We start from the raw sequence: 27,794 nt of genomic DNA on the forward strand, positions 1-27,794 counted from the left end.
GTGATTTGATGCTTTTGGAGTTGTTGGCAAGACGAACCCAAAGTCCCATGGCAAAGCACTTTGTTATTATAGTTGAGGGGGGGCTTGTTGAAATTTATAGATTCTGCTGTGTTAGTTTATGACCGGTTACTTTTTAGTGGGTGCTGTTTTTTGATGGCTCGAAACACCTTTGGGAGGGTTATTTTGTTTGGTTTTGATTTAATTAATTAATTTGTTTTAAGGATGCTAGCCTTTATCTTAGGGTTGTTAATTTGCCCCTTTTTAACTACGGATGAGCGTTGATGGGTTGCTGTTTTTTGGCGTTTTTGTGGGGGTTTTAGGGTTGGGGGTTTCTTTGTTGGTTTTTCTTCTTTTTGGCCATTTGGCTTTAATAATGGTCTTTACATTTTTTTATGCATACATTTTTTATTTACACAGTTTTTTGTAGAGACCTTTAAAAGGTAACAAATAGCAGTGTCTTATGTTGAACAAGAAAGGCATTGTAAATTAGATCTTACTAAATATTGTAATTATTTTTTCCACATTGGGGCCTGGGCTTCCGAAATTCCTCTAATTTAATTAACAGACACAGACAAGATTTTGTCTGTTACTTGCAAGGCATAAATAAAAAGAAAATGGCTAATACTAGTAATTTATTTATTTTATTACCTTAATTCTTCTATAAACCATACACTGTATATAGCCAAAACATAATCAATTATATAGCACAGTACCAATGGTACAACATAATCTCCCTTTTGACCCCTTGAGAACAATTTTTGAGTGGGTCATATTTTATATACCATATATACTCGTTCATTAGCCTGTTCATTTATAAGCCGACCCCTCAAGATGGTTAGGTAAAAATAGCAAAAACTATATGACCCTTTCATAAGCCAACCCTATATTCAGGGGTTGGCAAACTTTGGCTCCCGGACATCAGGATAAGCCACTGGCGGGTCGGGACCTTTTGTTTACTTGGAGCATCTGCAGGCATGGAGCCCCTCTGCTCCCTATGGCCGCAGTTCGCCATTCCCAGCCAATGGGAGCTGCAGGAAGTGGGGCTTCCCACAGCTCCCATTGGCTGGGAACAGCGAACCGCAGTCACAGGGAGCTGAGGGGCTCCATGCCTGCAGATGCCCCAAGTAAACAAAACAATAATGTATTAGATATTCAATTAAATAATTCCATAGAGTTTAAAATCATCAAATTTTGGTGTAGACCTGCTTATAAGCCGACCTCCGCTCTTTGATGTGTCACTTTTTTACCAAAAAAAAATTCAAGCTTATGAATGAGTACATATGGTAATTGTTTTATAGCAACATATTGGGAGGGAATTTGAGTATGTGGTTGTAATTTGACAAACATTATTTTTAATTAGGCAAATACAGGATAGTACCAATACAATTAACAATGGATGAAGCATGATTGATAATATACCTTTGGAAGTGGGAGACCAGTTTGTAAAAAACGTTATACCAATGATATGCAGTAAGGTTGTTTTTTTTAGAATCAGCGATTTTAATTATATTTTTATTTGTATGTGTTTTTTGGAGAATTTGCTTTTTTATATTTTTTTTTAGTTTATTGTAAAAACTGAGTGACTTTTGCTTTTAGAAGCAAATGATTAGCTAATTTTTGCCAATTCAAACTGAGGGAAATGGAGAAGTTAACTAAGGGGGTGATTATGGTACTTTGGGCTTTTTTTAGGTTAGGAAGGTAATAAGTGTGATTATTAATGTATAAAATGTTTGCATTGCATTTACACTCATTTATTGGTGACTAGCTAATGCTGTTTTTTTTTAATATTGTTTTTTAGGATACAATACATACATATTCTATATTATATACAACATGGATTATATTTTATAGTTTATTTTAGATGCATGTGCCTAGAGATATATTTTTACTGCATGGTTTTATGATGGCAGGCAGGGCGAGGCATACCCATTTGCACGGGTTTTATTTTGTACACTGACTCATAATGCGAGGTAACCAGACAGATTTTATAGTCAATTTTGGTAGTGGTCTGGTTTTGATTTAATTAATTATTTTAATGTTTTAAGGATGCTAGTCTTTACCTCAGGGTCGTTAATCTGCCCCTTCTCAACCATGGATGCCAGTTGATGGTTCTCTGGTGTCTTTGAATTTTTTCAGTTTTTTTAATTCTCCCCCCTTGGCCATCTGGCTTCAACAATGGCCTTCACACCTTATCTTTCCCTGATGCATACATTCCTCATTCACACAAACCGTTCTTTGCAGAGGCCTTCAAAAAATAACAAATAGCAGTGTTTTATGTTGAATGAGAAAGGCATTGTAAATTAGACCTTACTAAATTTTGTAACTATTTTTTTCCACATTTGGGGGCCGGGCCTCCAAAATGCCTCTAATTTAATTAATATAAACACAGACAAAATTCTATTACTTGCAAAAGATAAATTTAAAAACATGGCTAACACTAGTATTCACTATTCTATTTATTTTATTACCTTAATTCTTACTATAAAACATACTCTATATATAGCCAAAACATAATCAATTGTATAGCACAGTACCCTAGTACAACAAGGTGACATATTCCTAATGTGTCTTTTGGCATCACCATTATCACCCATAAGAAGGCAGAAGAGCAGAGATAAAGGGTAAATTTACAAGATAAAGGATTTCATCCGCAAGGCACCAGAGGAGGACAAGCAATTAAGGGAGCTTTTGGCTGCTGTGTTTGGTTACTTAGTGCTAGGCCTGTGGAAGAACAGAGTTCTATGTGCATGCTTAAGACTTAAGTGCTGCTGAACAAGGGTTTTCAAAAGAGGTACCACAGACAGATAAAGTATTAAACTGATGAGGAATCCCATTGCCTTCAATGGGGTCACGGTGTCACCCTTGGACATTATCCTTGTGTGTCTTTTTGCACAGACGTTCACACTCTAACATCACCAAATGTACTGCTTCGATGCCTTAATTGTAGACAAATTTATAGCCAGACTGCAGAAAAAAACTCTTGCTCTTCAGAAAGGGAATTATATCCAATTTAAATGTATCAGATCTGATGTTTATACACAAAGCTGTTGACATGAACTGAGGACTAAAGTCATGTTTTAAAAAATATTGCGACAGTTTGTAAGATCCTGAGGTAGGTTATATGTAATGAATCTTACCACTCGAAATACTATCCCAGTATGGTGAAAGGAATTCATAGTGACCCAGCTGTATGATTTGAAACAGTTCTTCCTGATCTCGCTCCTGACTTCGGAAAGGAGGGAAGCCACACAGCAGAATATAGAGTATCACACCGGTAGCCCACATGTCTACTTCCAGTCCATAGCCTAGGGAAAAGAAAGGAAAATATCATTTTTCATATCACAGGTTAAATGCCTCTTACCAAAAATACCTTTTAGAGATGAAACTCAGACTTGCAATGAACTGCCCGGCTTCATATTACATTCTTTAAGAAACACCATAGATCCACAGCTTTGCCTGCTGCTAAGAAACTCAGTTTTCTGACCAAGAGTGGTGAATGGAAGAAGTGGTGACCAAGGCCAAGGCACCTCTTGACAAACTGTGTACTACACTATAATATCATTTTATAATAATAGTGCTTCCATAGCATCTTTCCTCTTCAAACATTGTCAGCATCACACCACCAGTGTCTATTATAGCTTAATTGAAAAATGCAGCAAACATTTAAAAAATATCCTTGTAAACCAGTTATTTTTAGGTTCACATTCCCTTCCACAAGCAGTAAACAGATCCCGAGTTTCCTTTGTAATTCTGTATGATTACAGATGGATGAGTCTGCTCTACAAACAAGAACCACAAGCAGCACACTCATGCCCTGAGCCAAATTGAACCCCAAATCTTTTCCAGGTTTGAATATATTTGGAAAAGAAACTCCTCAATTCTTCCTTCTCTCTCTTGATCTTCCAGTATGTTGGGTTGTTGCTTAGTGTGACCATTCAGGTTCACTGCCTCCTCTTGCACTGATAAGACTTTAAGGTTGTAGGGGCTTGGACCATGAGGTAGAAGAAAACATGAATCATCAGTGAGTAACACCAAAATGATTCTTCTTTCTTTACACAATTTTAATAAGAATAATCTATTCTAGTTTGATTCTTGTCAGCTGAGAAGAATATACATTTTAGTATTTATATATTAATAATAGGAACGTTAGTTAGGTTTCTTTAGTGACAAGCAATGCACAGAAATATTTTATGAATAGAAAAGGCAGAGTAATTGATTTTTTAAAAACTGATATTATATTCACCCTTCTCCGCAAGTATTTCAGGGGAAACATATGTTGGTGTTCCACACACAGTAAATATGGGTTTCGTAACCTTCTTTGCAAGGCCAAAATCTGCTAGTTTCAATGTAGTAGATTTATCTGCATTATGCTGAACCTGTACCAAAACAAAAACAAAAACAACACAAAACAGATTTTTAATCCAAAGGCGTTTGAGAAGCAAATGAACAGATGAAATTCAGGATGGGGATAAACAGAGAAGATAAAATCTTTAGACCAAGGGTAACAAATTCAAGTTAGACAAAATGAAGTAAAATCAACATACCAATAAGCAAAAACAGTCTGTACATTCAGAAAGTCAAAATGACATGAACATTTTCAGAAGGAAAAGCTATAAATGAAAAAGAAAAAACTTACTCTCCTGTAATCCTATAAACTGTGTTACTCAGCAATTTCCAAGGAAAAAACAGGCAGTGTGGCAGGTATGAATGAAGAAGAAATTGTTCTTGTTTCAGACCAAGATTTCAATGTTAATTTACCCACCATCACTGCCTCTGGAAACTAAATGCTTCACAAAGAAAAAAGCTGTGGGGTTCTTTCACACTACTAGTAACATTTCTGGTCACATCAATTTCAGATAAGATATCAACTTTGTAGTAGCACTGCAGACTGATTCCCCTCAACTTGATTCATTTATATGGCACTATTAAGGGTTTTCAAACCCTGGAAATTTGCACATTATTCTGCCCAAATCTGTACTCTACATTCTTTATGGAAATGGATATTGGTGGGGTTGAACATAGGAATAATATAGAAAGGATAGGAGGGGGGACCCTGACTCTGGAGCATTCTTCTCATCACTATACATCATTGGCAGATTACATTTCTGATATCCCTCTGGAAAATATTCAAAAATCTACCTTCCATCCTAGTTTTGTTAGTACAGATATTTAATATTAATTTTTTTAAACCATAATTAATGAAACATGATATTTGAGAAACCAAAGTACTAGAAAGTCCAGCAATGCAGAAATGCTATTGAGTATATTAATATTCTTAATATTAGTACAGTACTTAGTATTCATACTAAATTTTTAAAAGAAAACTATCATGTCTTTGCTTTGAAAGAGAAAGTGTTAACCTCTATCAAAATAGAAAACAAAGAAATGTGGCTAACTTTTCTGCAAGAAATCCAGCAAAATCCAGAGAAATCTGGACTTCTCAGGTTTTGAAGGGATAAGTTAGAATGTGAGATGCCAAGCACACCCCACATTCCGTAATCATAGCTTGAGATGGCCAAAATTTCAAGATGGTCCTTGTAACAAAACAACTGAGGGCACAGATGGGAGAGTTCTGCTATCCCATATGCACTACCCAGTCAAAGTACATTTGTATTCATTGCAAAAATTACAAACATATTAATGCTCCCAAATCCATTAAGCAACATTTTTTAAAAGACATTTTCAATTCAAAAAAGAAAATAAGGTATGTATTAATAATATAGTTAATAAAAAAAATCCATGCCACTTTTTAGTAACGCACACTCAAACCTGCTGGGTTTTTTTACGAATTAGTCAAATTCCCCGATGATATTTTGTATTCTAATTTCTCAGCAGCACAGCTGACAAAATGCAAAAAACATTATTATTTATACAAAGGTAACCAACCACAGTTTTCCAGAGCATTGTCTATACATACAGCAGTGGTGGGCAACCTGAGGCCTGCATCCACTGGTGAGCCGCCAGACCATTTGTTTATATTTGCGTGGCTGCCCGCAGCTCCCAGTGGCCGCAGTTCGCCATTCCCAGCCAATGGGAGCTGCAGGAAGTGGCGCGAGCCTGGCTGTCACTTCCCGCAGCTCCCGTTGGCCGGGAACAGAAAACCGCAGCCACTGGGAACTGCAGGCAGTTGCACAGATGTAAACAAACAGTCTGGCAGCGGATTACCCTGACAGGCCGCAGGCGGCCCAAGAGCCGCAGGTTGCCCACCACTGACAGAGGGAAACTCAGTCCAGGTTATCTAGTAGAGCTCACACTCTAAGAATACAAGCACCAGATCAAGGAGCATACAAGAATACAATCGAAATACATAAAGTCTTTATGTACACAGCGTATGTATGTGCTTCCTGTATGTAGATGTCTATGTACACCTACAAACATATACACAGAACGTTTTTCAAGTATTTAATAAATGCATATCAAATATACCCAACTCAAATCCTGCAAATTATCTTCTTAAGAGATAAATAAAAGTGAAATTCTCACATCCTCATTTACAAACTTGGGGACATTGGCCCCAGTCCTGCAATGAGTTCCATGCAGGCAGACTGCTGGTCCTGTGCAAAACCCCATTCAACTGAATGTGATATTGTATTTTCTCTTTTATCAACCGATCTTCAACTCTACTCTCTCATTCCAACACAAGGTGGCGATGGTGCATCACCTGTTATTTCAGAACACCACCGATTTGTTTTCCTTTCACATAGCAGCAAAATAGGTAGGAATACTAAACATCTTTGATATATTTTATGGCTGTGTAAAAAACACACCTTTCAAAGAAAAGTGCTGTAAATTGTTGGGATACTTGGAGGCCCTAACCACATAGTGATCTGCTAGCTCATTATGCCTGGAAACAATTTAAAAGCCAGTCCAGGTGGGGTGGCTATCATTGCTCCACACAGTTCTTTTATCCCTGTCCTTATCATCAGGAGCGGTGCCAGGATTTTTGGCACCCTAGGCGGGGGTCCTTCCGCACCCCCGGTCGTTGGCGGCAATTCTGCGGCGGAGGGGTCCTTCCGTGGCTCCCAGTCTTCAGGGCACTTTGCCGGCGGGTCCCAGAGCGATTGAAGGATCCGCCGCAGAATTGCCACCGAAGACCCGGAGTGCAGAAGGACCCCTCTCCACCGAATTGCCGCCGAGGGTAGCAAATGCTGCCCCCTCAAATCCAAGCGCCCTAGGCGGCCACCTAGGTTGCCTAAATGGAAGCGCTGGCCATGCTTATCATCTCTCTCTCTCTCTGCTATAGAGCCTTTCATCAGGCAGCAGAAAAGGAAGTAGACTTTCCCTACCCAAATGTTTATACATTCTGACAGAATAAATTACTTGTCCATCTCTTTTTCCTTCTGAGATCAAAGTATATAGTCTGAATGATGTGATCGAGATCCACAGCTCCACAGCCTACTGAGCTGAAAACAGACTGCCTCTCCCAAGCCTACAATATATGTTCCATGGGACAGAGTACAATCTTGCCAACAAAACATGGCGATTACTGCTGTCACCATCATAGTTAGGGGTTTCTAATGCATCCATCACTGTGCATCCATATGATTTCTATTACCAAGCCACTATTTGACTTGGAAGGAAGGGCCATTGCAGCAGTGGATTCTCTTTTCCCCTCTCCATTAGCCTGACCACAGCTACTCCTGCTCCTTTTCTCTGGCCATGTCTACACTATGAAGCTGAGCCATGTTTAACAAGAGGTGTTAAATCCTCCTACACCTCTTCAACTGGCATTAAATAGGTGTCTTGTTTTTGCGGGACAGAGTCAACCACACATCTGTGGTAGCAAAGCTTGCTTGCTCGACAGCAGTGATTTCCCTACATCCCCCCTGAATTTCCCCAACACCCCCCCTAGTTTTGTGAGCTAGTTACATACCAATTTAGTGATTGTTCGGAAATCTGAATTTAAACTGAAACAATACACACTTTAAAAGCTTATACAGTGTATGATACCCATATTTTATCTGAAAAAGTATAATAGATTTGAGAAGTCTGAACATAGACTAGCTTCCTTGCTTCCTTATACAGCTTTTTTTTTTATGATGTCAGTGCATTCATTTCGGTGATGTTGGTCAACCTAATAATTTCAAATGATGATCTGTAAGCAAAGTCTAAATGAGCTCTCCCTGACAGCTAGTGATGAGCTGGGGTGTGGGGAAAGGCTTCAGGGCCAGATTATATTTACATTCACACTTAATCTTCCTAGGTGTCCAGCAAACAGAGCTGCATTGTCCAAGTGATAGATTTTGGCTGGAGTTGGGTTACAAACCACTTGAATGTGGGGGAAATGGTGGATGAAATGTTGTTCTTATTGTATGAGTAAAGGGCAGTAGAACTGTACTTAGTCTGTGATGATTTGAAGGCATCGAGAGAGGGTGGAGACCTGTCCCTCTCCACTGTTTAAAGACAGAGGAGAGCTGATTAGGCTCCATAGATAGTCTTTTGTTCTGTTAAGTGACCACTGCAGCTGAAATCACTGACAATCAGATCTAAGTGCTTAGTCCTGTTGTGGGGACAGTGTTCCTGTGGGTACAATGTTTTTGTGTAAGAAACAGCCCAGACTGCACTAGCAGGGAGCGAGGTTCCCACACTGACAGCTCATCTGAAATCACTGAGAGCTGGTGGAACCTCAAGAGACCAATTCGCAGAGGTCAGAGTGGCAGGTGGCAGCAGAAGGTGACTGTGCAGGGCCATTGGCAACAGAGCGGTGGACTGAACGGTGGCACAACGAACAGACGTGGCCAGAGCGAACAGTGAGCAGCTGGAGGAACAAGCAAAGTGCCTTCTTGTCCTCCACCTGGAAGGTGTACTCATGTGAAAGCACCTCTGAACTCTGAGTCTCCACTGACCAAAGACAACACCGGTGAGCGGGGTGCAGTGGAGGGAAAAGTGAGGGGCACGTTAAATAAACATTTGTTTGTTGGACTATATTTTAGTCACTTTGCTCCAGAATGCTAGATTTGTGACTGGGAATAGAAACTTATATACATATGTTTCCTAGTAGGCCAAGATTTTTAAAATGCATTATTTGCCAAGGTTGTTATCTCACATTGTTGCTATCTTGAGATGTCATTATGTTGGCATTTCTGTACTAAACATTTTTATTATTATAATTAATTTTTACATAAGAATGGTCATACTGGGTCAGACCAATGGCCCATATAGCCCAGTATCCTGTCTTCTGACAGTGGTCAAGACCAGGTGCTTCAGAGGGAATGAACAGAACAAGTAATCATCAAGTGACCATCCCCTGTTACCCATTCCCAGTTTCTGGCAAACAGGCTAGGGACACTCAGAGCATGCTGTTGCATCCCTCCCATCCTGGCTAATAGCCACTGATGGACCTATTCTCCAGGAATTTATCTAGTTTTTTTTTAATCCTGTTATACTTTTGGTCTTCACACCATCCCCTGGCAAAGAGTTCCCTGGGTTGACTTTATATTGTGTGACGAAGTACTCTTTTTGTTTTTTTAAAATCTGCTGCCTATTAATTTAATTGGGTGACTGCTAGTTCTTGTGTTATGTGAAGGATTAAATAACATTTCCTTATTCACTTTCTTCACACCAGTCAAGATTTTATAGACCTCTATCATATCCCCCTTAGTCACCTCTTTTCTAAGCTGAAAATTTTAGTTGCCCATCTCTGTACCTTTTCCAATTTCAATCTCTCTCTTTTGGGATGGGGTGACCAGATCTGCACACATTATTCAAGGTGTACACATACCATGGATTTATACAGAGGCAATATGATACTTTCTTGTTATCTATCCCTTTCTTAATGATTCCCAACATTCTGTTTGCTTTTTTGATTGCTGCTGCACATTGAGTGAATGTTTTCAGAGAACTATCCACAATGACTCCAAGATCTCTTTCCTGAGCGGTAACAGCTAATTCAGATGCCATCATTTTGTATGTATAGTTGAGATTGTTTTCCAATGTGCATTACTTTGCATTTATCAACATTGAATTTAGTTTGCCATTTTGTTGCCCAGTCACCCAGTTTTGTGAGATCCCTTTGTAGCTCTTCACAGTCTGCCTGAGACTTAACTATCTTGAATAGTTTTGTATCATCTGCAAATTTTGCCACCTCACTGTTTACCCATTTTTCCAGATGAATATGTTGAACAGTACTGGTCCCAGTACTGACCCCTCAAGGATACCACTATTTATCTCTCTCCATTCTGAAAACTGATAATTTATTCCTATCCTTTGCTTCCCATCTTTTAACCAGTTACTGATCCATGAGAAGACTTCCCCCTTATCCCATGATGGTTTACTTTTCAAAAGTCACTTTAAATTAATTTTGTTTTAATTTATATTTTTTTAGAAATCTAGACCTGTTATGTGTTTTGGTGTAACTTGCATTATTGGTCTGTTAAATTTGCATCATCCTAACAAAACATTTACTTTATTGATATCTCTTTTATATATCTCATTGGTCCTGACACCCCCCCCCCGTAAATTCGAACACCCTCCCTAATTTCAGTTCCTGGGGAAACCACTGCTTGACAGCAAAGTTTAGCTCAGCGGGAGACGGAACAGCTGCATTCACCTGTTGTTGGGCATATTTTCTTTCTGTAGTGCATCCACAGCCCTTATGCCTCCCAGTTCTGCTGCACTGAGTGTGGAAGGAGGTGACAGACAGAGAAGTAAAAAACAAAAACAATGAGAGCAAATGACTGCTTCAGAAGTTGCCCCTGATAGGTGGAGGGCAACACTACACGGAGGAAAAAAAATTAGTTTTCCTCTCATCGTAGAATCATAGAAGATTAGAGCTGGAAGAGCTCTCAGAAGGTCATCTAGTCCAAGCCCCTGCTCCAAACAGGACCAACCCCAACTAAATCATCCCAGCCAGGACTTTGCCAAGACAGGCCTTAAAAACTCTAAGGAAGGAGATTTCACCACCTCCCTCGGTAACCCATTCCAGTGCTTCACCACTGTCCTAGTGAAATACTTTTTCCTAATATCCAACCTAGACCTCTCCCACTGCAACTTGAGATCATTGCTCCTTGTTCTGTCATCTGCCACCACCGAGAACAGCCTAGCTGCATCCTCTTTGGAACCCCACTTCAAATCGCTTAAGGCTGCTATCAAATCCCTCCTGACTCTTCTCTTCTGCAGACTAAATAAGCCCAGTTCCCTCAGCCTCTCCTCCTAAGTCATGTGCCCCAGCCCCCTAATCATTTTCATTGCCCTCCGCTGGATTCTCTCCAATTTGTGGACATCCTTTCTGTAGTGAGGGGCCCAAAACTAGACACAATATGCCAGATGTGGCCTCACCAATGTCAAATAGAGGGGAATGATCATTTCCCTCCATCTGCTGGCAATGCTCCTACTAATGGAGCCCAACATGCCATTAGCCTTCTTGGCAATAAGAGCACACCGTTGACTCATATTCAGCTTCTCATCCACTGTAATCCCCAGGTCCTTTTCTGCAGAATTGCCTCTTAGCCAGTCGGTCCCCAGCCTGTAGCAGTGCCTGGGATCCTTCCATCCTAAGTGCAGGACTCTGCACTTTTCCTTTTTGAACCTCATTAGATTTCTTTTGGCCCAATCCTCCAATTTGATTATGTCACTCTGGACTATATCCCTACCCTCCAGTATATCTACTTCTCCCCTAAGCTTAGTGTCATCCGCAAACTTGCTGAGGGTGTGATCCATCCCATCATCCAGATCATTAACAAAGATGCCGAACAAAACCAGCCCTAGGACCAACCCCTGGGGCACTCCGCTTGATATCGGCTGCCTTCTAGACATCGCGCCATTGATCACTACCCGTTGAGCCCGACAATCTAGCCAGCTTTCTATCCATCTTATAGTCCATTCATCCAATCCATACTACTTTAACTTGCTTGCAAGAATACTGTGGAAGACCATACCAAAAGCTTTGCTACAGTATATCATGGTATATCACGCCCACCACTTTCCCCATATCCACAGAACAGGGTATCATAGAAGCAATCAGGTTGGTCAGGCATGACTTGCTCTTGGTGAATCCATGTTGACCCTTCCTGATCACCTTCCTCTCCTCCAAGTGCTTCAGAATGGATTAGTTGAAGACCTGCTCCATGATTTTTCCGGGGACTGAGGGGAAGCTGATCGATCTGTGTTCCCTAGAGTCTCCTTCTTCCCTTTTTTTTAAAGATGGGCACATGTTTTCAAAGATAATGGCCAATGGCTCTGCAATCAGCCATGTCTCTCAGCACCCACAGATACACTGTATCTGGCCCCATGGACAGGGCCGGCTTTAGGCCGATTTGCCCGATTCCCCCGAATCGGGCCCGGCCCCTGAAGGGGGCCCCGCGCTGGCCGGCTGTCTCCCGGAAGCAAAGTTCTGCATCTCCCGGAAGCAGCAGCTGTTGCTGCTAGGCAATGAGAGATGCTGGCCAGTAGAAGGCTGAGGCAGAGACAGCCGCTGGGTATTGCAGGTCAGGAGGGGGGAGGGAGGAGAAAGCATATGTGCTTGCAGCCTTCCTCCCATCCCCTCCCTTCACCCCAGCAGTCACCTGGAACCTGGAGGAGACGCCAAGGGAGCTTCTGGTCTGGTGGGAGACACAGGAATCTCTGCAGTGGACCTCACTCACCTGAACAGCTGCTGGGGCTTCCAACAGTGAATGTTTGACCCTGCCATTCCCCCTAGGTTTGTAATATTGGGTTGGTGTTGTGGTTTTCAGGGTGTTGCTGTTTGAGGGTGAGTTTGTGCCTGCCTGTGTCTGTTTCAGAACTAAAGTTGGGATCATGTCATGTAACCCAGGAAAAAAGCCCCCAGCCGGTACTTAGTGCTGTGAACTCCAGGTGAGAGAGATGGAGGTTTGGAGGAGGAAATCAAATACATCAAGAGGAGAGAATGTGAAAGGTCTGCAACATGGCACGGCAGGCTGAGACTTTTATCTCCCCCTCATCTCCCTGCAGAAGGGGAAACTGAGGCACAGCGTGATCTGATTCCCTTTCCAAATTATTTTGCAAAGGAAGGGGACTGGGACTCCTATCCAAACCAGTTCCCTTCCCATCAACTCTGTTTTCCCTGCTGCAAGACCACTGTAGGAGCTGAATATTTCCATTAAACTATGGCTCCTTCATTTGCCCTGCAACAATAAAACAGACCAGCTGGGGGGGGAGAATAGCCCCCCCAAAGCTGTGTGGATATTGTTTTTTTTTGGGGGGGGGGGCTGATAATATTCTAGATCAATCAAATGCCCAGCTCAGCTTTCTAGCCATCCAGCAGGTCTAGGGCAGGGAAGGAAGGTGCTCTTGGCGCAGAGTGGTCGCAAAACGGGTGAATTTAGCGGGGGGTTGAAGGGTCCGCTTGAAATCCCACCTGATGCAGCCACACAGATTCACTGGCAGTGCTGGGAGAGGCCAGGAGTGGAAGCAGGTGGCCTGGGGGTGAGGGGACATTGCCCTCAGTCCTGGGCTCTGGGATGGACTAGGCTGGGTGGTGGGTTCAGTCTAGTCTTCCAGCCTGTTGCTCTCACTGGAGTTTGTGGTTTTCATCTGGCTCCACCGAAAAGATCAAACAAGCCGAGTAGAAAAGGAGAGTGAGAGAGGCAGGAAGGAGTTTGTAAGGGGTTTAAGTGACCCATCAGCAAAAGAGTAAAACCAGAGTTTGACTGGGTTTCCCCCCAGCCACCACTCCTGCAAACACTGGTGAAGGGGCAGCTCCATCTCCCACTGAGGCTATGGTGAGGGGCATCAGGGGAGGAAGGAAGCCACATGGCAGTCCCTTCCCCCCAGCACCACCCTCCAGCCCCCAAACTCTGTCCCAAAGCCTGCACCCACCCCTCCGCACACCCTCCCAGAGCCTGCACCCCTCCATCCTTCCTGAACCCCACCCCGTGCCCCTGCATGGAGCCTGCACCCAGCACCCAAATTCCATCCCACTCAGCTCTGGGCAAAGCTCCTTGGTCTGGCTCCCAGCCCCTCTCCAAGGGTTGCAGCTGTCTGGAGGTGCCTGCCTTCCACACCTTCCTCATTCACACCTCATTCATTCAATAGGGCAATTGATTACAAAGAGGAGGAAAGATCTTATTCTACTTCTAGCAAAAGGACATTTTTCTTTTACCTTATATACTACCTTAGGGGCTCGCTATAACATATTACCAAGGTTCAATACAAAGTCATGTAAAAGTTATACAAAAATGCGTAATGCAGAGATTTATCTACAACTGCATTGACTGCTGTGTGCAGTAATATAGTGACCCCTGGGTCTCTGAATGAGGCTATATACTCGGGGAAGGGGGGGGCAGTGCAGCCGCGAGTCGGGGACAAGCGGGTGGGCAAGCAGCAGGTGGGCAAAGAAGCAAGCAGTGAGCCGGCAGAGGTTCTAGGGGCAGGCACGGGGGTTTCTGGCAGGGGAGGGAGAAAGTGAAAGAGATGAGTGGTGGGTGGGGTACTGACTAGGGCCTGGTCCACACTACGCAGTTAAATCGATTTTAACAGCGTTAAATCAATTTAACGCTGTACCTGTCCACACTACAATGCACTTTAAATCGATTTAAAGGGCTCTTAAAATCGATTTCTGTACTCCTCCCCAATGAGAGGAGTAACACTAAAATCGATATTAGCATATCGATTTAGGGTTAGTGTGGCCGCAAATCGAAGTTATTGGCCTCCGAGCGGTATCCCACAGTGCACCAGTGGCCGCTCTGGACAGGTAGCTGAACTCTAATGCACTGCCCAGGTATACAGGAAAAGCCCCACGAACTTTTGAATTGCATTTCCTGTTTGGCCAGCGTGGAGCTCTCATCAGCACAGGTGACCATGCAGAGCTCCTCAGCACAGGTAACAATGCAGTCTCCTGAGAATAGAAAAAGAGCACCAACATGGACCGCACGAGAGGTACTGGATCTGATTGCTATATGGGGAGAGGATTCAGTGCTAACAGAACTGCGTTCCAAAAGACAAAATGAAAAAACTTTTGAAAAAATTTCCAATACCATGAGGGAGAGAGGCCACACCAGGGACTCAGTGCAGTGCAGAGTGAAAGTGAAGGAGCTCAGACAAGCCTAGCAGAAAACCAAAGCAGCAAATGGCAGATCCGGATCAGGGCCAAAAACATGCCGCTTCTACGCTGAGCTGCATGCAATTTTAGGGGGCTACGCCACCACTACCCCCCCCCTTGTCCGTGGATTCCGAGATGGGGGTTATAATCTCAGTCATGGATGAGGATTCAGCGGAGGGGGAAGATGACGAGGAGGAAGAGGAGGATGAGCTTGCAGAGAGCACACAGCACTCCATTCTCCCCAACAGCCAGGAGCTTTTTGTGACCCAGACGGAATTACCGTCCCTGCCCTCCCAAGCCACTAGCCCAGACAGTGAAGCCACGGAAGCGACCTCTGGTGAGTGTACCTTTGTAAATACAAAACATAGTTTAAAAGCAAGCATTTTTTAATGATTGATTTGCCATGAGTGTTTGGCATGCATTAGCAGGCATTAAAGTTACTGGAACAGTTTGTTAACATGTCTGGGGATGGAGTGGAAATCCTCCAGTGACATCTCCATGAAGCACTCCTGGAGGTACTCCAAAAGCCTTTGCAGAAGGTTTCTGGGCAAGGCAGCCTTGTTCCGTCCACTATGGTAGGACACTTTACCACGCCATGCATGTAGCAAGTAATCTGGTATCATTGCATGACAAAGCCTAGCTGCGTATGGTCCCGGTGATTGCAGGCATTCAAGAAACATCCATTCTTTATCTCGCTCTGTTATCCTCAGCAGAGTGATATCGTTCATGGTAACCTGGTTGAAATTAAGGAATTTTATTAAGGGGACAGAGCTGGCCATTCCTACTGGGCTGCTTGCCTGTTGCTTAAAAGAAATCCTTTTAATGGCGCTGAGCTTTTTAGCGTTTGGCCAGCAGGAATCTTCCCAGCTACCAGCCACGCGGTGGGGGGGTGGGGGGAGTGGGAGGAGAAAGTGGGAGTGATTAGCAGTGATCTGCCATTATACCAGCCATGCGGTGGGGGGAGGGGTAAAGCAATTCCAGTGTTAGGGTTAGGGTTTGGCGTCTGCTGCTCCTTGTAAAAGAAGCAGCACAGGGAGACGCTGTATGCCTGAAGCTGAATTGTGATGCCCGGACCTGCGTCTGTGTTGATCTGTTACACCACAGCCGCAGGCACTCAATACTAAAAGAATCCAAATGCGACCATGTGCTATGTAAAGTGAATAGTGTTGTTCACTGTGAAAGAGTATAACCATTGTTCTGTGAAATGTATCTTTTATAATCCTTCTATCACTATTTTCCCCCACTCATGCAGCTGCAAATTTTTCAAGCCTCCCTACTCCATCCCGAAGGCTAGCTCAGATAAGGCGGAGGAAGAAGAGGACACGAGATGAAATGTTCACAGAAATCATGGCAGTAACCCACAATGAAAGAGCTCATCTGGGGGAGTGGAAGGACGTGGTAGCAAAGTACAGGAAAGATGCCAGTGAACGTGAGGATAGGCGAGACGCTCGAGATGAGAGGTGGCGGCAGGAAGATCAGCGGTGGCGGGATGCAACACTGGAGCTGCTGCGTGATCAAACTGACATCCTCCAAAGTCTGGTGGAAGAGCTGCGGGGTCACAGAGTGCCGCTCCAGCCCATGTTTAACCACCCTCAGTACTCACCATGTTCCATATCTTCCACACCCAGACGTGTAAGAACATGTGGGGGAAGGCTTTCTGCACCCACCCACTCCACCCCCGTGGACAGTCCAACCAAAAGGCTGCCATTACATTGAAATGTCCTTAATGGCCTTTTTCTTCCCTCCTATCCTCCTCCCAAACCACACCCGGGATACCTTGTTAATTCTCTGCCTCTTTTTATAATTACATGCTTCTTAAACGATAGTAACTTTATTTCCAGAAGCAAGCTGTAATCAAAGGGGGAGGGTGGGTTGCTTACAAGAGGAGTCAATAAAGCGGGGGAGGTTCATGAAGGGGAAACAAACACAACAGTCACACCGTACCCTGGCCCGTGATGAAACTCATTTTCAAGGCTTCTCTGATGCGCACCGCTTCCTGGTGAGCTCTTCTAATCGCCCTGGTGTCTGGCTGCGCGTAATCAGCGGCCAGGTGATTTGCCTCAGCCTCCCACCCCGCCATAAAGGTCTCCCCCTTACTTTCACAGAGATTGTGGAGCACATAGCAAGCAGCAATAACAAAGGGGACATTGGTTTGGCTGAGGTCTGAGCGAGTGAGTAACGTTCGCCAGCGGGCTTTTAAACGGCCAAATGCACATTCTACCACCATTCTGCACTTGCTAAGCCTGTAGTTGAACAGCTCCTGACCACTGTCCAGGCTGCCTGTGTATGGCTTCATGAGCCATGGCATCAAGGGGTAGGCTGGATCCCCCAGAATAACGACAGGCATTTCAACATCCCCATCTGTTATTTTCTGGTCTGGGAAATAAGTCCCTTGCTGCAGTCGTTTAAAGAGAGCAGTGCTTCTGAAGACGCGAGCCTCATGAACCCTTCCTGGCCATCCCACGTGGATGTTGGTGAAACGTCCCTTGTGATCCACCATTGCTTGCAGCACCATTGAAAAGTAACCCTTGCGGTTTATGTACTGGGTGCCCTGGTGCTCCGGTGCCAAGATAGGGATATGAGTTCCATCTATCGCCCCCTCCCCCACAGTTAGGGAATCCCATTGCAGCAAAGCCATCCACTATGACCTGCACGTTTCCCAGAGTCACAGCCTTTCGTAGCAGCAGCTTAATGATTGCTTTGGCTACTTGCAACACAGCAGCCCCCACAGTAGATTTTCCCACTCCAAATTGATTCCCGACTGATCGGTAGCTGTCTGGGGTTGCAAGCTTCCAGAGGTCTATTGCCACTCGCTTCTCCACTGTGAGGGCTGCTCTGATCCTGATATTATGGTGTTTCAGGGCAGGGGAAAGCAAGTCACAAAGTTCAAAGGAAGTGCTCTTACGCATGCGAAAGTTCCGCAGCCACTGCAAATCGTCCCACACCTGCAAAACTATGCAATCCCACCAGTCTGTGCTTGTTTCCATCGGCGTTCAATGGGTAGAACCTCCCCCATTACCAGCAGGAGCTCCAAAGCGCGGAGGCCCGCGGTTAGGTAATGTCATAAACAGATAAGTAAGAGTTAATAGAACAAAACTGCTTCATATCTCTTTTGCGTGGAAAGGGTTAACAAGAACAGTGAGCCTGGCTGTCACCTGACCAGAGGACCAATCAGGGGACAGGATACTTTCAAATCTTGAGGGAGGGAAGTTTTTGTGCTGTGCTGTTAGTTCTGGTTGTTGTTCACTCTGGGGGCTCAGAGGGAGCAGATTCGCAACCAGGTTTCTCTCCAATCTCTCCAATACAGGCTCTTATAAGTGCAGACTAGTGAGTACTGGGTAGATAAAGCGAGTTAGGCTTATGTTTGTTTTCTTTATTTGCAAATGTGTATTTGGTTGGAAGAAGTTCAAATGTGCATTTGGCTGAAAGGAGTTTAATTGTGTATTTGGCTGAAAGGAGTTCAAATTTGTATTTTTGCTGAAAGGATTTTAATTTGTACTTGTATACTTAGGCTGGGAGGGTGTTCCCAGTGTCTACAGCTGAAAGACCCTGTACCTATTCCTTTTTTTTAAAATTTACAAAGATAATTTTTACTGTTTTTTTCTTTCTTTAATTAAAAACTTTTCTTGTTTAAGAACCTGATTGTTCTTTTATTCTGGTGAGACCCCAGGGGACTGGGTCTGGATTCACCAGGGAATTGGTGGGAGAAAGGAGGGAAGAGGGAGAGAGAGGCTGATTTCTCTCTGTGCCAGGATTACTTTCTCTCAGGAAGAGTCTGGGAGGGGGAAAGAGAAGGAGGGAGGAAGGTGAATTGTCCTCTCTGTTTTGTGATTCAAGGAGTTTGAATCACACAGTGATCTTCCAGGGTAACCCAGGGAGGGGAAGCCTGGGAGAGGCAACGGTGGGGGAAAGGGTTTACTTTCCTTGTGTTGAGATCCAGGGGGTCTGGGTCTTGGGGGTCCCCGGGCAAGGTTTTGGGGGGACCAGAGTGTACCAGGCACTGGAATTCCTGGTTGGTAGCAGCGCTACAGGTTCTAAGCTGGGATTGAGCTTAGAGGAATTCATGCTGGTACCCCATCTTTTGGAGGCTAAGGTTCAGAGTGGGGAATTGTACCATGACAGGGAGAAATCAGTGTCCATGTCCTCATCACTCTCGTCGCTGCGCTGCCGTAGCTGCCTCTTCCTCTCCTGCATTTGCAGTTCATGGTTCACCATAGACAGCACGAGAATGCGTGAGGTGTTTACAACGTCCACGATCACACTACTGAGCTGAGCAGGGTCCATGCTTGCTGTGCTATGGCGATTGCTCAGTTCACCCAGGAAAAAAGGCGCGAAATGGTTGTCTGCTGCTTTCAGGAAGGGAGGGGTGAGGCTGTACCCAGAACCACCGGCGACAATGATTTCTGCCCCATCAGGCACTGGGGTAGTAACCCAGAATTCCAAGGGTCAGGGAAGACTGCGGGAACTATGGGATAGCTACGGGATAGCTACCCACAGTGCAACGCTCCGGAAATCGATGGTAGCCTAGGACCATGGACGCACACCGCCGAATTAATATGCCTAGTGTGGACGCATAAAATCAACTTTATAATATCTGTTTTATAAAACCAGTTTAAGTTAATTTGAAATTATGCTGTAGTGTAGACATACCCTAGAAGGAAAGCAGCAAGTCAGCGGGGGACTAGGGGGTGAAGAGGGGTGTGATGGTGGGGCCAAGTAGGGAGGGGGTGGGTCCTATTTTACTGCCGTGATCTGGTCACCCTATGTGTGCCAGGTTTCAGAGCAGCAGCCGTGTTAGTCTGTATCTGCAAAAAGAACAGGAGTAATTGTGGCACCTTAGAGACTAACAAATTTATTTCAACAAAAGCTTTCATGGGCTACAGCCCACTTCTTTGGATGAATAGAATGGAATACTTCTTTTTGCCTGTGTGTGCCGTTTCTCCCCCCGCCCCCCCCCCCAAACCTTCCTCTTTGGCCCACAGCTGTTTCGACAGGGTGGTGCTGAGGAAGGAGGGTTTGTTTCTGCGAGGCGGGCGGCGCTGGGGGGATAGAGGGGGCATAAAATAAACATTATTGAAAAAAATCAGTTGTACAACTATTGAAACAAATTATTTTCCTAATATGAAAGTGAAAATCTATAATTAATATTCTTTTAGAACGTGGTGACTTCTATCAATATGGGCAAGAAATCAAGAGATATTGGTAGAAAGTACCCAAGTGGGAGTAAGAAAAGAGCCATATACAATATGAAATAATTTATGTAATATATAATTTTGTTATTATGTATACAGTCATGGAAAGTAAATACATGGAAGAAATGAAAGGTGTTTTTTTTTTTAGTCATCCCTGCCGGGGCCCCATCGAAACTGTTCGAATTGGGCCCCGCACTTGCTAAAGCCGGCCCTGCCCATGGACTTTTAAGAACTATTTAGAAAAGCTGGATATGCACCTGTCCTTTCACCACTGAGGGCTGCTCACTCCTCCCCATACTGTGCTGCCCAATGCAGCAGTCTGGAAGCTGACCTTGTCTGTGAAGACTGGGGCAAAAAAAGCATTGAGTACTTCAGCTTTTTCCACATCATCTGTCACTAGGTTGCCTCCCCCATTCAGTAAGGGTCCCACACTTTCCCTGACCTCCTTCTTCTTGCTAATATATCTGCAGAAACCCTTCTTTTTAACCTTCACATCCCCTGCTAGCTGCAACTCCAATTGTGCTTTGGCCTTCCTGATTAAACCCCTGCATGCTCAAACAATATCTTTATACTCCTCCCTAGTCATCTGTCCAAGTTTCCACTTCTTGTAAGCTTCTTTTTTGTGTTTAAGCTCACCAAAGATTCCCCTGTTAAGCCAAGCTGGTCACCTGCCATATTTGCTATTCTTTCTGTACATCAGGATGGTTTGTTCCTGCACCTTCAATAAGGCTTCTTTAAATTTAGCAAGGTCTCCTGGACTTAGGGTGACCAGATCACCCAGGTCAAATATCAGGATGCGGGGGGGCGAGGCGGGGGCACAGGGGAAAAAAGTGGTGGCAGAGCAAAAAACAATTAAAAAAAACACAATCCCCCACCCCCAATTCCTCCACAAGTGCTGAAGGGAGGCGCAGGAGACTCAGGGGAGCGCGGGGCCAGTATGAGTGTGAGTCCGGCCTGGCCCCAAGCAGGCAGGACTCGGACGCGGTACCTGGAGGGAGAGTAGGGGGTGGCCTGCGGGGCCAGGCGGCGGCTGTTCTCCCCACCTGGGCAGTGGGACTTAGGAGCAGCCGCTGCTGCAGCTCCCGCTGCCGTAGCTCCCACTGCCATGTGCAACTTCCACAATTCGATGATCCCTACCTGGGCCTTTTCCTTCAACAGAGAGGATGGACGAGAACATGACTTGCACCTCAAACTCCTTTATCCTTCTTCTCAGAGCCGCATACTCTGCAGTGATCTGCTCAAGGTCATTCTTGGCAGTATCATTCATGCCCATATGGAGAAGTAGGAAGGATAGCAGTCTGAGGGCATGATCAGTCTTGGCAGACACACCATCACATCCTGAATTCTAAGTCTGGGCAAGCAGCACACTTCTCAAGTTTCCTGGTCTGGACAGCAGATGGATGACTCCATCCTTCCTCTTGGGAGTGGTGGTCATGGAACCCCTATCCCTAGGACAATGCATCCCATGCCTTCCGGTTGATGGGGTCTCCTTCTGATCCCTTCCCTCAGATGACTTTTCCAAACCATTCTCCACCATAGTACCTGTGCAGAGAGTCTGAAGACATTTTCTTACCTCTATCTGCATTGTGGGCACATGCGTTCTCCTCTTTCTTCTTCTGGAGGTCATATGCTGCCAATTTTCTTCCCCATTCTGCACTGCCCTCTCTGATTCTTCAGCATGCTGTGCCTGCAGTAGTAAACGCTGACTTCTATCCAGAAAGTCTTCATTTTCTCTGATGCAATGCCGGGTTGATACTTGGGTCTCTAGTCCTTTAACCTTCTCTTCCAATATTGAGACCAGCTTGCACTCCATACAGATGAAGTCACTTCTATCCTCTGGGAGAAAGACAAATGTGACACATCTAGTAAGGTCACAACTGCTGATCACTCGCTATCCATATTGTTCCAAGAGCCTCTTCAGATGTTCTATTTACTGCTCACAGAAGCCTGAAAGGCAAAAACTCTGTGGGAACTCCCCACAGCCAAACTCCTCTATTTGCTTCTCCTCAGTTCACAGCTCACTCACTTCATAGCTGGCTGCTTTTTTATAAAGCTGATGGCTCAAAGCAGTTGCCCCTGCTCAAAGCCTTCCCTCCAATCAACGACACAAGGCCCACCTGGAAAAAATTCACACTTTTCAAACAACCACACCGCCCATTCCTCTGGTCCTGGAAGTTGTCAGGGAATCCAGTATGAGGACAGGATCTGATAGTCAAGGAGAAAACGGAAACACTGTAGGGTTCCAACACCCATAAACTCTTTGTTTAAACTGATGACACCCCCCTCCACAGGGCCCATTCCATACTCCCATTACCTGCCAAATGCATACGACAACGGGATGAGACTATTAGCTTGTGTTTGACATTTGTCATTGCTAGTCTTCAATTGACAGCACTTTAAGATTACTGGGAGCAGCTCCTCCTAGTCCTATGCCATTTTTTCAGTCTGTCCGAAGACTCAGAGAAACAGTACTACAATGGGTCACATTAAAAAGGTCAGAAAGCTAAAAGCTATTTCTTGAATGTATTGTGTTTATAAAGGTGCTTACTGGACAGCACATAAGTGCCTTACAAAAACCACCACCAACAACCATTATAATTAGAAATAAAGATCAATTAGCTCAAATACAATATCAATCAAGCCCTAAGATTCTATAGGACAAATGCAAGACCCCAGTCACAAGCAAGCCACCAAAGAAACGAACACAGTTCCTGGTTCACATGAAGAATGGGGAAAGAAAGGGGTTTGACAACTAAAGAAAAAGGAAAACAAAAACAAAATGACAGCTGACATTCTGCAGAACCTGATAGGTTGATAAAGTTTAAACTCCCTGGCTAAGCTCAGCAATATTATAGTTCCAGATGTTTATGCGTGAAAGGACAGATCAGCTCCTATGCTCATTCAGACTTTGCCAACAAGGGGCCTAATCAGTGCCAGTTGTGCTTGCAGTTTTTGAGATGTTGAGCATATATTCATTTCCCACAGACTGACAAGCAGCCATCACTGTAACCGTAAAAGAATTTTATACATTTAAAAAATAGCGTTGACCTCAATTTCAGCTCCTTCCATAATACCTCTATGTGTAATATTTCTTTTAACACTAAGTTTTAAAATATTGTGGGCATTGTGGATTTGTTCGTTCACTCGTTTAAAAGGAATTTTTCCTTGCAAGGCTTTCATAAATATGAGAATTTCAAACAGTGTTTCACAGCAGTATCTACAAATACACAAAACAATACTGGAGGTTCCTAAACTCATTTGTATTAATAGCCCATTCAACCTCTTAAATATGATATGATTGATATATATAATTACAACCAGTTGAAATGTTTTTCTATAAACGGTATCTATTATAGGAAGTCAGCCAAACAACAGTAGGAGGCCTATAAACACACAAATTTATAAACAGCTATTTCTCATTAGCTTTAAATATCCATGCTCTAATATGAGCAAATATCTGCTGAACATTAGGTACGTTTCTCTTCATAAAATCTTCTGTATCCCATTGTACCTTATCTGTATGCAGCAGGGTGGCCAATATGAACATATTAATCCTGTAAATGTTCACAAGGAGACAGATTCTCCATTACTTTGCACCTTGTGTAGTCATTTATACCAGTACAAAGTGGGTGTAAAGTGCCAGAAAATCTTTGCACTGGGATAAATATCTACACACATGCAGGGAAATGGAGAATCAAGCCCCAAGTATTTTTACCAGCATTGATTTAATTTTGGTAGTCTGGAAGAAGAGGCCTGGTTCATAATGGAAAACTAGCTTCAGAAAGAGTGCACTTGAATTCTGAGCTTTTCATGCCAAAATAATAGGGTGTGCAGGCCCTGCTCAAGGCATAGCATAGAAATACACTTCTCCCCATACTCAACTGCTTCGATACAAACCATGTCCTCCCTCTTTTCTCATACAGATCAGATCCCAAGGAATCCTTCTGAGACTGACCAGCACTCACCAGGAGCCAGTCCTCACATTGTCAGCAAGGCAGACACATCCATCTGGGTTCCAAAGCAAGCTCTCCATATCTATCCCTGTTCATTCTGTATCTGCCCACAGGGTACTTTGTCCTTTGTCACACTGGACTTACTCCAGATATTCATGAGAAGCATATGTTCCTTTAGGGATTTGGCTTGCAAAGAGTCCAGTTTTTTTCCTATGTCCCATTGCTAGCAGATGGAATTAGAATTGTTCAAGACATGCAAATACAGCCATTCGCAGTTCTCCATCTGGTCAGAATTTTGGAATACTGGTGAAGAGTAAAAAATGCATGACCAGCAAGACAGAATAACTCACTTTTACCACCTTGTACGGGCATAATCCAAAGCCCCAATCATGGCAACACTTATGCACATGATCACATGTAACAACGAGTCGTCCCATCGACTTCAGTGGGACTGCTCATATGCTTAAAGTTAAGAAAGTGTGTGAATGTTTTTGGCATTGGGAGCCAAGTTAGAATTTTGCTCTTTGGGAGAAGATTAATACGTCAGCTGACTTCAGTACCATACTTCACTGGATCTGACATGCATCTGACGAACTGGGTATTCACCCACGAAAGCTCATGCTCCAAAACGTCTGTTAGTCTATAAGGTGCCACAGGATTCTTTGCTGCTTTTACAGATCCAGACTAACACGGCTACCCCTCTGATACTTCACTGGGACATGTATGTTTTCATTTCAGGAGATTTATCAATCAGTGAGTAAATTCCAGGTGCATGAAGTAAACAATTGCATCATGCTCTTATCATCAGTAATAGACATAATCCTTACAATGTTAGAAATCACCATACAATCTCCAGTAGAGGACTGGAGCGCTGGACTGAGTGCTACAGCTGCAATGGAAAAAGTGAACTTCAAATTAACAGGTTGAATGGGCATTATTTAATAATTTTTGGTTCACATGTGATATGTTTTATGATTCAGAGTATACGTTAGACAAAACATTTGCACTTCTGAGCCTAAAAATAGGTCCCTAAATCAGAGGCCTGATTTTCAGAAGAACTGCAAACACTCAGCATCTCTGAAAGTCAGGGCACTTACTTAAGTGCACAATTGCAGGCACTTATACTATATGGTAGGCCTCTCTGTATTTATGCTAAGGAAACTAAGACTGATTTCTCTTCACCTTCGTACATTTATTTATTTTAAAATAACAGTACAGTGTGTATCTTTTCCCTACTACTGGATATTTTCTGTACTGTATTTATGTAAAAGCAAAAAACAAACAAAAAAGTACATATCCACAACTCTCCACCCACCCCCAAAAAAACCCAATAATTTCTGGACAGATGCAACATAACTAAACTTCAGTACTTACCAGAAGATTTTCTGGTTTCAGATCTCGGTGGACAATGTTCTTGCCATGAATATAAACAAGAGCCTCACACAGATCAGTTATCATGAGAGCAGCATCGTGCTCAGTGAACTTTACGCTCTCTATGATTGCATCAAATAGGTCCCCTCCTGGGACATACTCCAGGATTAGGTAGATCTCAGCCTCAGTTTCATACACCTCAATCAAACTCACTATGTTGGGATGAGAAAGGCTCTTAATGATCAAAATTTCATTTTCCATCATGTCCTCCTTCCCCTTCAGCTTGGACTTATCAACAATTTTCATGGCATAGTTCTGACTGGTGTTGCAGCGCCGGCACTCCTTCACAATAGCAAAGTTTCCATCCCCAATGGTTCTGCCTATCTCATAATAGCTCTCCACATCAGCTCTAGTACAGATATTTTGCCTCAGCCTCGTGCTTTCAAATTCTTGCGGCTTGTTTTCATCTTTGTTGGCTTTATGTTCTCCCATCTTTTTCATCCTTGTCGATTCATTCTCTCCACACGCTACATTCTCTTCCCCTACAGCACTTTCTTCTTTTCCCTTCCGCACCTCTTTGCCCTCTCCCTTTGCTTTTATGGGTTTCCCTGTATCTCCTTGACAGTCCTTCATTAACCAACAACTTTGATTAATTCTGGAACTGCTTCTATTCTCTTTCTTTGCTTCAGGAGCCACCTGCAGAGCTTCCACAGTAGTTTTCTTTATCTTTACTAACTCTTTGTCATGATTCTCATGCCTTTCCGGATTCCTTTCCTTCTCAAGACTCCTTTTTTGGTTTTCTAGCTCTTCATTAACATTCCTTTGTAAAGGTTTCCAGCTCCTTCTACAGCCAGTATACTTCCATTCAACTTCCTCACCTTCTATAGAGTTTTCTGAAGACTTCCTGCAATTCCTCATTTTTACATTCCTTTCTAAATTATATCTCTGACACATTCCCACATTCAGGTCTCTGCTCTCAAATGAGACATCAGCCTGCCTTTCCCTTTGTAGTTTTTGCCTGAGCTGTCTCTCCCTTTGACATTTCTCACATCTCATTATCTCATCTGAACTCTTTTCTGTTTCATTCTCAAGACTTTTCTCTTGACTAAAGTACCTTTCTGCTTCTCTGGTTTTTCTAGGTGGCTTCGTATCTTGCTCTCTGCCCCAACTATCTCTGCCCCATTTTTTTTTGGCCTTCACCTTTTCTTCTTGCCTGGTCTTAGGTTGAATTTTTCCTTCATGCCTGGCTCCGAGCTGGGAAGATATGGCATCATTGCAGTTCTTGGCCATCTCCATCTCATCAAAGTCACTATACACAGCTTTGTCACACAGCCTGCTCTTAAGTTTTTGGGACTGTTCCAAGTTTTGTTGAATTATACCGACAGCATATGGGCTACCTGGAAAAAGTTCTTGCATTACCACTTCAAGGTTCTTCAATGTCAACTGCTCCCTTCCCATAGCAATGAATGCATCACCGTCTCTGAAGAAATCAGAAACACTTCTTATTTCTCTGCCTTTCAAGTTGTAAAGTTTTCTCACACGATCATTTTTCCAACGTGGAAATCCCAGAGCTTCTGATATATCAGCCATCAGCTGTTCAAAAGTCTGTACAGATCGCCTGTTCAGAAGCAATGTGATCTTCCTGAGTGTGTGTCCACTTGGTTTCACCACAGTAACAATCCTCGGCTTTACAGGGCTATTCTCTGAATGAATAGTGTGAAAACCATTCCTGGGGTTTAAAAATGGGGAACTATAACTGTTTGCACCCAAGAAAGGTTTTCCAAAATGTCCACGACTGACGGATGGACAAGTCCCTTGTAGCCTCCTTTGTGTTATCCTTGAGCTTATGCTGTTTAAAGTGTGGTCAAACAAGCCTCGGTGTCCTGCAACAAATAAAGAGACTCCAGATTATTCATTTTCCATCAGAGGAAATTTCCAATTAACAATTTTCTACACATCAATATACATAACTTCTGGAAGTAAAGCTAAATTCATTAAATATTGTTGAAGTGCTTTGAAATCCTTTGACAGAAGGCAGTATATTTTTATTTGCATGGTAAGGGTTTCACCACACACACACACACACACACACACTCTCTCTCTCTCTCTCGCTCTCTCTCTCTCACACACACACACACATAATTCTAACAAGAATGGCAAACTGGAATTTTCCTATGTAATATATTGAAACAAACTGGAATTTTCATTCTACTCTTCTATAAACAGAGTTTTGCACTAATTGCTTGTAAAACTACAATAATATAAAATTATTATTTTGTG

The 27,794-nt window shown here is 43.5% G+C and overlaps 1 protein-coding gene across 1 annotated transcript in view; it reads right to left on the reverse strand.

The window, feature by feature from the left end:
* The window catches only part of DCLK3 (doublecortin like kinase 3), a 62,087-nt gene that overhangs the window by 8,064 nt on the left and 26,229 nt on the right, over positions 1-27,794 (reverse strand). Inside the window, exons 2-4 of the mRNA XM_030551276.1 lie at positions 25,518-27,397; positions 4,244-4,376; positions 3,138-3,305 (exon numbers count right to left, since the gene is read on the reverse strand). Coding sequence (XP_030407136.1) covers positions 3,138-3,305; positions 4,244-4,376; positions 25,518-27,104 — 1,888 coding nt within the window. The 5' untranslated portion in view covers positions 27,105-27,397. The remainder of the gene's footprint in view (positions 1-3,137; positions 3,306-4,243; positions 4,377-25,517; positions 27,398-27,794) is intronic.

The sequence above is a fragment of the Gopherus evgoodei genome, chromosome 2, assembly GCF_007399415.2.
Source record: "Gopherus evgoodei ecotype Sinaloan lineage chromosome 2, rGopEvg1_v1.p, whole genome shotgun sequence".
NCBI classification, from domain to species: Eukaryota; Metazoa; Chordata; order Testudines; family Testudinidae; genus Gopherus; species Gopherus evgoodei.